Consider the following 12,806-nt stretch of genomic DNA (forward strand, 5'->3'; position numbering starts at 1 on the left):
CAGGCTAGGGAAAGCAGACACACACTGAAATGACTGGTCTTGGGACCAAGACATGGTCTGCTAACTAACGGAGTGCTGAGTAGCACTCGGGTGGGAAGCCAACATTCGGGTCATCAGGCAGGAAGGCAGCCAGAAGCCAGAAATCTCCGCCAAATCAAAGGTCAAGGCGAAAGTTAAGACAGGAGTGAGACCTGCCAGAAGAAGTCAGAGCATTGATGGATGCATCAAATGTTGGAGTCAGGCTGTGAGACAAGTACAGAAACAAATACAGAAGAATTGCAGGGAGGCCCAGATACAGAAGGATATGGAAATGAAGGTAGTCAGAATTTTAGGGATAATCAAGAACTCTGCAGAAGCCAAAGTAGGTGAGGTGGGGAGAAGAATAAATATAATCCCACTTCCTTAAGTGATCTTGACCCTAAAGCAAGCTGTCCTGGGTTCGGGTTCTCCTATTACAAGATGGACACTGTGGAACTGGCTCAAGATAGCTGGGAGCCTGAGGGAAGACCCTTGATCTCCATGTATTTTTTAGGGGGCTGTATTTTTATGGGAACAGATGCCCATTCTCCTGTTACTTTTTGGTAGTTTAGTGACGGTGACCTCACAAAATAATGTGAGCAGCAGATATAAACACAGCTGTTGATCCCGATTCTTTGTGGTGAAAAAATTGGACGACCAGAGAACTGATTAAATTATTCTAGTTTTGTACAGTGGAAAACTCTAGTTATTAAAAAGGCAATATAGGTATTTTTATATTTATATGGGAAAATATCCACAATCTACTGAGTGAAAAAAAAACAGGCAATAGGCAGAAATATGTTATTATTCCAGTTAGAAAAAGATTGATGCTATTGACATATGCACACTCATGCATGTGTGTACATGCAGGACTGCAATTCAGCCAGAACACACTGATACTGTCGTATAGACATACTCTTTGTTGATGTGTCTGTGCCTTTGATTGGTCAGTGCCTTTCCTGTACCAGTTGTTAAATAGTTTAAATATTTTTCCTCTGTATACTCATTGGAAAATACTCCTCAACGTGCTGTGCCCATCTTTGTGTGGGTTCTGGGGATTTCTGCTTTTTTCTCCATACTTTTTCATATGTTTTAATTTTTTACAGTTTGCATATGTTAATTTTACAGTCAGAATAAATAATAAAGGTATTTTTATTTTGGAAAAAAGTTATATTAGATTTGCCCAAGCAAAAAAAAAATCTTTTTTCCAGAAAAGAACTTCTCTTTCTTTAGTATTTTTTTTTTTTTTTTTTTGCTGTTGAGTTTTTTTGCCACGTGGTATGCGGGATCTTAGTTCCCTAACCAGGGATCGAACCTGTGCCCCCTGCAGTGGAAGCGAGGAGTCTTAACCACTGAACCGCCAGGGAAGTCCCCCCAGAAAAGAGCTTCTGATATGGATAAACATAGCAAGCAAACTTTTCCTTTGGTCTTTGAGAAATTTGGCACTTTTTCTTCAAAATTATTGTGCCTTCATGGGAACTGGCTTCTTAATTATGGTACCTCAAATATCAAAACCTCATTTTTTTTTTTTACAAGATCACTAGACTGCTTAGGCAAACATAGGGAGCCTGGTAGGTCTAGTTTTCACAGCTGACAAGTTCTCTCATGATATCCTTTTGGTCTAGACAAGGAAATATAGACTGGATGCAGAGACACTTGGAAGGGTTGACAGCCCATAGCCACAGGGCCCTCTTTAATGAGCTCCAGTGGCAAACTGGAGTATGATATTTTTTGGTCAAGTCCCCGGCCTCTGTCCTCAACCACTGGACCACCAGGGAAGTCCTGATCTATAGGGACCTTGAGCGGCATTTATAGAACTGAAGCATTCAATAAAGAAGGCATTAATCTTGTACTACAGTGAATGTCAAAGGTGGCAGCTGTTCAAAGATGCAGTGGGTTGCCTCACAAAGGGGTCTCCAACTCAATGTTCCTCCCTTTCCCAGCCCTCTCAGGAGGCGGTGAAGGAGATGATACAATTCTCCAAGGATACGCTGGAAAAAATTGACAAGGCTCGCTCTGAGGGTTTGTACCACAAGGTAAGAATTCATTTTTATAGGGGGTGGGGGTGGGGGTGGGGAGGAGGGCAGAAAGATTCCCTAGTAAAGGAGGGAAATGGTGGTGGTGGAGGGGTGAAGATGGGGAGGCTATGAAGCAGGTTGTTTTTCTGGAAGATGTCCCTTGGCTGAGACCATGACTCTTCTTGCCCTTAAGCATTTAGCACCTTTTAGGGGTGTGTTCTCAGTGACTGTTCAACTCACTGAAACTGGGTTTGAGGAGAGCACAGGCAGCCTGACAGATGTCCTGGGGCTGGGGGTGTCTGTGATATCAGGGATGGAGGAATGGAAATGGCAGTGGGTGTCTTGCTTTCTCGTGTCCTGGCTACAGTTTCCAGATCTACTAACTGTGCATTCAACCCTGGCTCTAGAAACACCAGGAGTTCTCAACCGGCTGTACACTAGAATCACTGAAAATATCCTGATGCTCAGGACAATTCCTCCAGAATCTCTAGGAGTGGGACCCAGACATCAAGATTTTTAAAGCTCCCAAGTGATTTCAGCAAGCACCTAAAGTTGATATCCACTGCCAACACTGATCTGCAGAGCATGTGCTTGCACTGAATTCACTCAGGCAGCTTGCTGGAAATACAGATTCCCGTGTCTCACCCCCTAAGGTGTGATTCGTCTAGTCTGCAACAGAACACAGGGACCATGAATCGGTATTTTTTCCCCCAAGCTCTTTAAACAATTTGGTAGCTAGGTTTGGATGGCACTAGGGCATGGCAATGTGGGAGATTAATTTCTGTTCATTTCTATCTGCTTTTCTCTTATCTTCATTTGCCTCCTTTCCTCACTCATTCTTTGCCCATTTTTGAGCCCTTACTGGGGTGACCAACACACGGCATGCTCCTTGCCTCCCAGGAGTTCTGCCAGGTTGCGGGGAGAGAGAGTCCCATGAACAAAGCGTTGCTGTACAGTATGGAAAATCTATGGCAGAGGCTCGAGGCAGGAGCTGGAGCTCCTGATTCCATTCCTCTGTCCTCTTCTTCGTTTGTCCTCTTCTCTGCTCAAGCTCGGTAGGTTCGGATGTAGGGCTGGACGCTGCCCGTGGGCTTACGAGGATTGTCTTCAGGATGGATTGTTTGCCAGCTCACACTTTGTCACGCCCCTACCCAGCTGCCCCATGGGCCTCTGGGAGAGTCTCAGAGAAAATTGGTTTCCACGCGTTTGAAATGGAAAGAATAGTGTGACATTTCTCCCATGAGGGTGGCAAGGGAAGGAGAGGAGAACTCTGAACCACTACAATCTAGAGACCATCTGACTTTGTAGGGTGTAACTGAAGATATGTCTACACATGAATCAGTCGGAAAAGCCTGACTATAAAGCCGCTTGTGGTCGGGCCCATCTTCTTCCTCACCAGGACCAATGTGGCCTCCTCCTGATGGGTCGCCTGGCCTCTCTCTCTGCCAATCCATCCTGTACGCTTCGAGCAGGGCATGACTGTCCAACGTCACTGTGCATGAGGGCCACCCAGGGGCAGATGTGAAGGATGCCAGGGTCCCTCCCCCGGATATTCAGTTTCAATTGGTCTGGGGTAGGACTCAGGCATCGGGATTTAAAAAAGCTCTCCAGATGACTCCAAAGCACAGCCAGGATGCAGAATCATGGGAATGATGGTTAAGATAAAGCTCCACTGCTTGATCTGAATGCTTGCTCCTTTGCTCACTTTCTGTGTAACTTTGGCAAAGCACTTGCCCCTCTGTGCTTCAGTTTCCTCGTCTGGGAGAATGGGAATATTAGTAGTGCCTATCTCATTGCGTTGTTGTGAGACGAAGTACATATATATGTATGGACATGGCTTTCATAACTCCCTACTGACTTCTATGATAACTCCTCATTCTGCCATGTCAGCTGTGTCTCCCACGGTTACCCTTGCCATCCCTACATCTTAAGCCAAACAGGACCATTTTGCTATTCAGATCACAAACTGGTGCTTTCCCTTCTCTGCCGGCAATTTCCTCAAGCGTCGAAGAGCGAGTGTCCAATGCCATCGTGATGCTCCCGTATGTGAATTAAGCATGTGCTCTGGCGCAGTGATAACAGACAGGGCCCGTGTCTCCTAGGTTGTGAAATTATGCCGGGAGTGCCTACAGAAGCAGGAGCCAGTGTTTGCTGACACCAACATCTACACGCTGCGGATGCTGAGCACCGTTTCCGAGGTCCTCTCCTACCTGCAGGCCTTTGAGGAGGCCTCACACTACGCCAGGAGGATGGTGGATGGCTATATGTAGGTGACGATCCTGGGTCTCAGGTAGTCTCCTGGAAATGTGTCTGTTCCAGGGATGGCATACATCTTGCTACCTCTCCGTCCTGCGCCCACAGCAGGCATCAGTAATGGATCACTCTCCTCTTTATAACTGAGTCTTTTTATCATGGTGTTCTGAGCAATCATGTCCAAATAATCAGATCTGATACCTGAGATGAAATCTATGTGTCATCCCTGGTCTTTCCCAAATCCTCCAGCTTGTCTATCATGTGGGAGGTATCTTCTGCTTGTGGTTTCCTTAAGGCTAAATCTGGCTTGATTTTAAGTGCTTCGAAAGGTTTTTTCCCCCCCTAACGATCAACAGAGGCAATCTTGTCAGCTTTAGATTTTATTTAAAAAAAAAAAAAGAGGAACTTCCCTGGTGGTCCAGTGGTTGAGACTCCTCGCTTCCACTGCAGGGGGAGTGGGTTCAATCCCTGGTTTGGGAACTAAGATCCCACATGCTTCACAGCAAGACGCAAAAAAAAAAAAAAAAAAGAGGTGTCAGCCATTCTTGCTTATAAATTGTAAAAGGCAACTCCTTTGCCTTCCCTCTGCTAATGTCCTCTCTTGCCTTATGTGTCCACATTGGCATGTGAATTTGTATTTCTGGCCAAATGAATACGTTGGCATAAGAAAGTTGCATTTTTTTGAGTGGATGTTACTCATAAACAAAATCTGGGAAAACTGTACAACATGCAAAAAGGAAGTCCTGTTAAGAGAGTGCCAAGGAGGTGAAAATACAACTCTGTCCCAAGAAGGACATTCAAATTATTATTTTTCCCCTGAACTTCCTAGCCCTTTCAAAGGAGAGGGCTGGGGAGCCCCTGAAGGCTCCCAGCTCCTTGTATTCAAGTTCCAAGTACAATCCTGACCCCGTTTCCCCATTAGGACTTGGCTCAGTTGCCTAGGTCAGAGTCTCAGCTCTTGCAGCCTCACTGCGTGGGGTGTTTGGCATCTCACTGCATCTCTGTGTGCCTTAGTCTCCCTTGATGGCTGATGCCTCACAGCTCTGGTGGGAGAGTATATGGACTTCATCAGTGAGGTCACTTTATAAGTTGTCAAATGTTGTGCAGATAAAAGGTAGGTTGGGAATATGTGTTATCATTACTTGCTCTGCCCCTACAGGAAGCTATATCACCCCAACAATGCCCAGCTGGGCATGGCCATCATGCGGACAGGGCTGACCAACTGGCATGCTGGCAACATTGAGGTGGGACACAGCATGATCTGCAAAGCCTACGCCATTCTCCTGGTGACACACGGACCCTCCCACCCCATCACCAAGGACTTAGAGGCAAGTGGCTTCTTGGGGCAGGTCTGGGCTCTCTGAAGATGAAAGCTGAGTGCTAGACTCTGCTTTTGGAAAGACCCTAGATTGCCTGCTAGACCAGAAGGGAATTCAGAAATGCTTAGTCCACTCCCCTTGTTTTACATCTGAGAAAACTGAGGCCCAGAGAAGGGGAGTAACCTGTCCTTAGTCACAAAGCGAGTGGATGGCAAAATTGAGACTCGAACGCTGGGATGTTCCAAGCCTGGACTGAGAAAACCTAATGGTGTGCGTGTGTGTGTAGCACGTACATTAGAAAACGTGCCACATGGAGTAGAGTCAGGGAGCACAGACTCTGGGATCAGACTGCTAGGATCCAATTCCAGTTTTACCACTTTCCAGCTGTGTGGCTACAAATATTGAGTGTGTGGGCCTCAGTCTTGTCATCAGAAAAATGGAGAAAAAAGGGTAAGGTTGTGACAAAGGTTCAATGAATTGATATGTGAAAAGCACTCAGAACAGTGTCTGGTGAGTGGCATGCTCTGCATAGCTGCTGGTTGGCTTTGTGCTTCGAGGGCTGATTTATTTGAAAGCGACAGGGTTCGAAGGACTGTCCTCAGGCAGTAGTACAGGGAAAGAGGACAGACTTTGGTGTCATAGAACGTATGTCAGTACATTAAGCTTGTCAAATACAAGTGTTTGTCATTGTATTCACTGCTCTAACCTCAGCCCCTCAACGAAGCCTGGCCCTTGATGAATATTTCTTGAATTAACATATGGGAGAATGAGGGTTTTTCTATGTGTCACATGCTGTAATCTTCCCGGCTGTTGTAAAGTACAAGGGAATCTCACCCATTTCATGTATGAGGAAACTGAGGGCTGAAGGGATTAAGTCACTTGCCTGATGTCCCACAGTGTTGATGGGACTTAAGTGCAGGAACCAGGGCTCAAATCCAGGTCCCCACCTAGCAGTTCCTAAGAACAAACATTCTCTGCTGAGAGCATTCCCTCAAGCTACTCTCTCAGGGGTCTGACTCCCTCTTCCTGACAAATGGAGTCCACTGTCAGGACATTAGACTCGCAGTGTGTGAGTGTGTGTGTGTGTGTCCTCTGAGGAGGTACAGCTGAATCTCAGTGGCTGGGAGCCACTTACCCCAGAGTCTGTCATTTCCAAAAGGGCCAACGTAGGTCAGAAACCAACACATCCTGGGGGCTTGTCATCACTGTTTTCGGTGTATCCGCGTCCCGCAGGCCATGCGGATGCAGACGGAGATGGAGCTGCGCATGTTCCAACAGAACGAGTTCATGTACCACAAGATGCGCAAGGCCGCCCTGAACAACCAGCCCATGCAGGTCATGGCTGAACCCAGCAAGGAGCCAGCGCCGGCTCTGTTCCACAAGAAGCAATGAGGACCTGCCTGGTGGGAGAGGGGCGCCGTGGCTGGGGAACTGGGGAGACATTCTGGAGGTGGTGGGTTTCTGGGGAGACCCTTGATGAGGAAATCAGCATAACGCCTAGCCTTGTTGCTGCGGGAATGTCCTACTCTTTTTTTCCCAGTGTCATTTCGGTTCATTTCAACTCAGTTCAATTCAATTTAACTCTATCCCAGACCAGTCCAACTCATCCTACAACTATTTATTGGGATAAATATTTATAGGGATAAAGAAGCTCCAAATGTAGCTGGAGAGGCAAAATGTAAACAATTAAAGCACAGTGTGATAATAAATGCAATGGTAAACTCTATGGAGAGAGGGGGTACGGTGGAGGGCATGTGTTTGGTGTGTGTGTGTAGTGGTGAGGGTGTCATGGAGGAGATGACATCTGAACTAAGGGTGGCAGGTACCTGGAGTCTCAGGTGGCGGCTCACCTATCTGTGCAGGTGTCTCTGGAATATTCAGGATTTGCTGACTGGGATGGGTGATGTTCAGTTTCCTTAGGTGACTGTGGAGTTATGAAGAAGAGGCTGTCTTTGGGCCTTTTAGGTCCTACTCAGAGAACTGAAACTTCTTCAGAAGGGCACGTACGCAGAACGAGGGCTTTGCCCAAACCACCTGAGGCCTCAGTTTAAAGTCTGGGTTCCCAGCATTATTCTGAAATTACTTCTAGAACACAGAGAGGGAGTGTTTCCTTTCCACACCCTCCCTGCCAAGCCTTGTGATTCCCGTGACATGGGCCTACTTGGATAATAGCTGAGATTTTTCTGGCCATTGGCCTCCTAGGATTGAAGAAGTCTCTTCAGGATGAAGTTGAGGGAGAAACTTGGAAACCCACATACCTGATGATCATGGGTCCAGCGGAATTGGCCTTTGGGTCTTTTATTTTGTCACGTGTGCCTGGGTGGTCTTTACCAGCTTAGACTTCATCACTGGCCCCCAGTAAATCTCTATTTTTTAGTAACGAATAATTATGACTTCCCTTGCTTGATTTCTTTCATTGTCCATTCCCTGGGTCCTCTGCTTTTCTTACCAGAAGGAATGTCTAGTCTGGACTCTGCACACCTAGGTGAGGACCTCTTTGGGAGTGTGACCAACTTGCCCTCATCTCCTGGGAGGCTGCTCTGGTTTCCACCCAAGAGTGTGGGTCTTGGGAATCAACCAATCTAGTTGTCCCATTGTCCTGTTATCTTCTGGGATCCCAAACTTCTCACGAATGTTTTGGGGGATCCTGGACAAAAGCCCCCCATTTGAGAGTGTCACCAAGTCTTCTAAACTCTCTGGGGCCACCCTTGACCCCAGAGCTCTCGCTAACATCTTGAGGTCAGGTGATCCCATCAGGCCCCATATTTGTCATCTGTGCCTAAAGTGTCAGTTCCTCCATCCCCACCCTTTCGTCCTCAGAATGATCCACTGCTTCCCTTGTAACCTGACCAACAGCTCTGTCAATGTGCCAAAAACTTTGTCCAAAAACTCTGCAAAGGTGCCACCTCTTTGCAGAATACTGGTACCTGGCACTTGGCTCTTCATTGAGGACACCTGCTTCTTCAGAACTTTCACAGGGAGACTGACAGTTCTTCCAAGCTCATGTAAGGATGGCACCAGCCCTCTGCCGGGGACCTAACTGTGCCAGTTCAAATGGTCCCTCTTCTATCCTCATATGAAACCTTCCCCCAAACCTCTTCCCTTATTTGTCACTGTCACCTGCCACACCGCTGGTCATTCCCCCACATTCATGGTCTTCTTTTCCATCCCCTCTTCCTCAAATTTGGTGTCTTCGAAGTCCACTTTCACAAACCATCTAAACCACTTGTTTTACAGATTCTTTATTTACTCAATTCCAGGTGTCTTTCCATTTCCTCCATTAAAACCCTCTCTTAGTTACACCCTGGACACTGTCATCACCCATAATTTCTCCATGTTTTGGCCGCCCTCTGTGGCATGCGGGATCCTAGTTCCCCGACCAGGGATCGAACCTGTGCCCCCGCACAGTGGAAGGGCGGAGTCTTAACCACCGGACCGCCAGGGAATTCCCAATTTCTTCATTTTTGATGTCTAACTCTCTGGTCATGGCTTCCCATCTGTTCACTTCTCTTTTTCCTCCACCCCTGATAACTAGATGACATCGTATTTTCTCCAGTGTGTCACCCTCCTCCTGTCTTCACATCCTTCCAGATAACCAGGGCATCAGCCTCTTTTCCTTTTTGCCCGTCCCCCATTCCTACTTGGCAGAGTCCAGGCCTGGATGAATCCAGCTGTCTTGTTTTTCCTCTGTTGCACCTGGAGGTCTGAGCACAGCCAGGAAAAGGGCACCTCTCAGCCCAGGCGCCTCCATGGCCTCCTCTCCAACCTCAGCTGGCCTTGGGGTGCAGCCCAGACGTGCTCCTGTGCTTCTCATTGGCTCTCCCTTTGCCCAGTGGTTATTTCAGGTCTTCACTCCTGTCCTCGAGCGAGTCCTCTGCTTTCAGCAGAACCCCATCTCCTGCTTCATGGAGAGGTCAGGAGATGGGATTCCTCAATTTCCTCTTCCCACGTTCACACATGTTGTGTCTGTGCTCATCCTTCCCGCTTCCGTCTCACACCCGTGGAATGAGAGCCCCTCTCCTCCAAAGCCAAACTCTCCACCTGTGCTTTGGATCCCATCCTGTCCTAGGTCCTTGGGGCCTTGCTTCCCGTTTATTCCTTCTCACCCTGGATTCTTCACATTTCTCTGTGTACTGGCTTCTTCAAAGCAGTTAATAGACGTGCTGGGGACACTTTGATCATAATCTTCAAGGCTGAGTATTTTTAAAAAAGGCTTTGTCTTCCACAGTTATTATCTGCCTTTCTTTACTTTCCATTTCTTCCTAAACCCACTGCAGCCTGGCTTCCTGAGTCCATGAACGTGGCTCTTCCCATGTTTGACTCTCATGGGGACTTTTCAGCCCTCGTGTTATTTGGCTTCTCTGCCTCAGTTGGCATCACAGCCCTTGATTTCCGGGCACCACATCCTTGCGATGATCCTCCAATTAGGTTTCTCCCCTGGCCCCGTTTCTCTCCTGCCCCTGATAGGCTGGCATTTCCTGGAGCTGGTTTTGTTCATTCTGGTCACTCTCAGTTTGTCTTCATCTCTCTCTGCACACCCTCCCCCACGAGCTCAGCCAGGCCCTTTGTTTAATCACTGCCTTGAGGCTGATGTCCTTAAATCTGTATCCCTTGACCTTGCTCTTGAGCACCAGCCCCGCCTACCCTCTTGAACATTCTGCAGGCACATCAAACTTGGAGTGTCCAAAAGGAAGCTCTTTCTCATTCCTTTCTCTCCACCCTGACACCTGTTCCTGCTCAGCACTGCCCTCCTTCCACCCCTGAGGAGAACATCTGACTTCTGTTCTAGTCACTTCCTGAGTATCTACCGCATCTGAGACGTTAGTCAGATCCACTCAGTCACGGGTCCCCGGATGACCCATGTTTTCCTGTACCTCTCTGAGTTTTGAAACATTCTCTCTAAAATACCCAAAACCTGCCAACTCATATTCATCGTTCAACACCCACTTTGGAAATCACCCCTTCTGTGAAGTCTTCCCTGAAAGCCTTAGATTCAGCTGGCTGCCTGTCTGAGTCTGTCATATTATCCTTGAATCTCCCATCATCACACTCCCCTCATGGCCTTAGAATTGCCTTTTCACTTGTCTGCCTCCACCATCAGATTGTGAGCCTCTGGAGGGCAGGAGCTTTGTTCCTTTATTCATCTTTCTATCCCCAGAACCTAGCACAGGTCCTGGGACATAGTAGGTGGTCAGTTAATGTGTATTGAATGAATGAATGAATGAATAAGTGAATGAATTTGCTTAGATCAGAGCAGAAGAGACATGAAACTGTGTATCTCGAGTTTTTATGTTACCGCAGTCCACAGAGGCCATTAAATTTTCTGTATTTCCAAGCAAATGTGTGTGGCTTCTTTCTTTCTGACAGTCTATTAATAGAACCCTCTGTCATGATGGAAATGTGTTCTATCTGTGGCCAATACAGTAGCCACTAGCATCATGTGACAATAGAGAACTGGAAATGTGTCTAATTTGAGTGAAAAACTGAACTTTTAATTATTTCATTTCAATTATAATAGCCAATGCGATTAGTGGTTACTGTATTAGACGGTGCAGTTTTAGAGAATACTTCAGTGTAGTTCTCAAGATTATGGACACTGACACAAATTAAGTTCATATCAGCTCTCCTGATATTAGCTAGATGACCTTGGACTGGTTATCTCATCCATGCCTCAGTTTCCTTATTTCTACTTATCACATAGTGTTGCTATAAGAGTTACATTTTGGGGCTTCCCTGGTGGCACAGTGGTTAAGAATCCACCTGCCAGTTCAGGCAACACGGGTTTGAGCCCTGGTCCGGGAAGATCCCACATGCCGCGGAGCAACTAAGCCCGTGTGCCACAGCTACTGAGCCTGTGCTCTAGAGCCCGCAAGCCACAACTACTGAGCCCACGTGCCACAACTACTGAAGCCCGCACGCCTAGAGCCCGTGCTCCGCACAAGAGAAGCCACTGCAATGAGAAGGCCGCGCACCACGATGAAGAGTAGCCCCTGCTCGCCGCAACTAGAGAAAGCCCACACGTAGCAACAAAAACCCAACGCAGGCAACAATAAAAAATAAATAAATTAGTTTTAAAAAAAGAATTACATTTTTTAAATGTAAGGCTCTTAGAACGGTGCCTGGCCCATCGTAAGTGGTCCATGAGCATTCCAACCATGCTTCTATTAGGGTGTCCCTTCTCCTGCTAAGAAAGTGAAGGTGAAGGGTAGAGACAAGCAGTGGTATGCTGGACCAGCTCGAGACAGCCAACCGCATACACTTCTTCCCACCTCTGCATCTATCAGCATCATGTTGATAGCCCGCCATTAGCCACAGTGGGAATATTTACATCATGGTAATCTGTTGAACTCTAGAGGAACACATTAATTTGTAGTGTTGTCAGTCTATAAATATGGGGTTTGCTACATAACTGTAGCAGAACAGATACTTAGAAAGACCATTAAAGAAATCTGTACTTCAACTGGGGTGAACTCTGCATTCTGAAGCCTCTATCCCACAGGGCTTCACAAACAAGTCTAAGACTCTGATTACTACCCTTCAGACTAAGCCACTTGTTCACTGCCTCACCAGTGTATTGACAGACATGTGTATTAAAGGCCAGATATAACCACTGCTTGGGAAGATTGCTCAGGGCTTACTTCTCAAGGATGCAGAAGGGAATCTGTATGGAGGCCCTTGGGGAAGAATCTGTTTCTTGTCTTTTCCAGATTCTAAAAGCTTCTTCTAGAATGCCCACATTCCTTGGTTTGTGGCCCCCAGTCAACAACACACCACTCCTTCTCTGACCCTCCTGCCTTCCTCTTTACTGACAAGAATACTTGTGATTCCATTGGGTCCACTGGGATAATCCAGGATAATTTTCCCATTTCAAGGTCTTCACCTTAATCACATCCACAAAATCCCTTTTGCCATGTGTCACCGGTCTGGGGGGCAGCATGTGGACATCTTTGGAGGCCATCATTCTGCCTAACACAGCAGTCTTGTTATCAAGCCCTCAGGCCAGTCATGCAGGCACAGCAGTAAGCCTCTGAGCAGAAGACTTGGGGCTCACATCCTGATCTCCAGGCCCCAGGAGAATGAACCTTCCTTCCCATCCATCACATTGACAGCCATGTCCAACTTGCCTCCTTTCTCTTCCTCATTCACCCAGCTTGAACCTATGATGGTGCAGCATTTCCCGACCCACAATGGTTTGCTG

General features: G+C 47.2%; 1 protein-coding gene across 1 annotated transcript in view; it reads left to right on the plus strand.

Annotated features, from left to right (window-relative positions):
* Nucleotides 1-8,839, plus strand: part of SMYD1 (SET and MYND domain containing 1) — a 39,311-nt gene extending 30,472 nt beyond the window's left edge. The window contains exons 6-9 of the mRNA XM_061210805.1: nucleotides 1,962-2,054; nucleotides 4,139-4,302; nucleotides 5,449-5,617; nucleotides 6,842-8,839. Of these exons, the coding sequence (XP_061066788.1) occupies nucleotides 1,962-2,054; nucleotides 4,139-4,302; nucleotides 5,449-5,617; nucleotides 6,842-7,000 (585 nt within the window). The 3' untranslated portion in view covers nucleotides 7,001-8,839. The remainder of the gene's footprint in view (nucleotides 1-1,961; nucleotides 2,055-4,138; nucleotides 4,303-5,448; nucleotides 5,618-6,841) is intronic.
* Nucleotides 8,840-12,806: the final 3,967 nt, after the last annotated feature.

Source organism: Eubalaena glacialis, chromosome 14 (assembly GCF_028564815.1).
Source record: "Eubalaena glacialis isolate mEubGla1 chromosome 14, mEubGla1.1.hap2.+ XY, whole genome shotgun sequence".
Lineage (NCBI taxonomy): Eukaryota > Metazoa > Chordata > Mammalia > Artiodactyla > Balaenidae > Eubalaena > Eubalaena glacialis.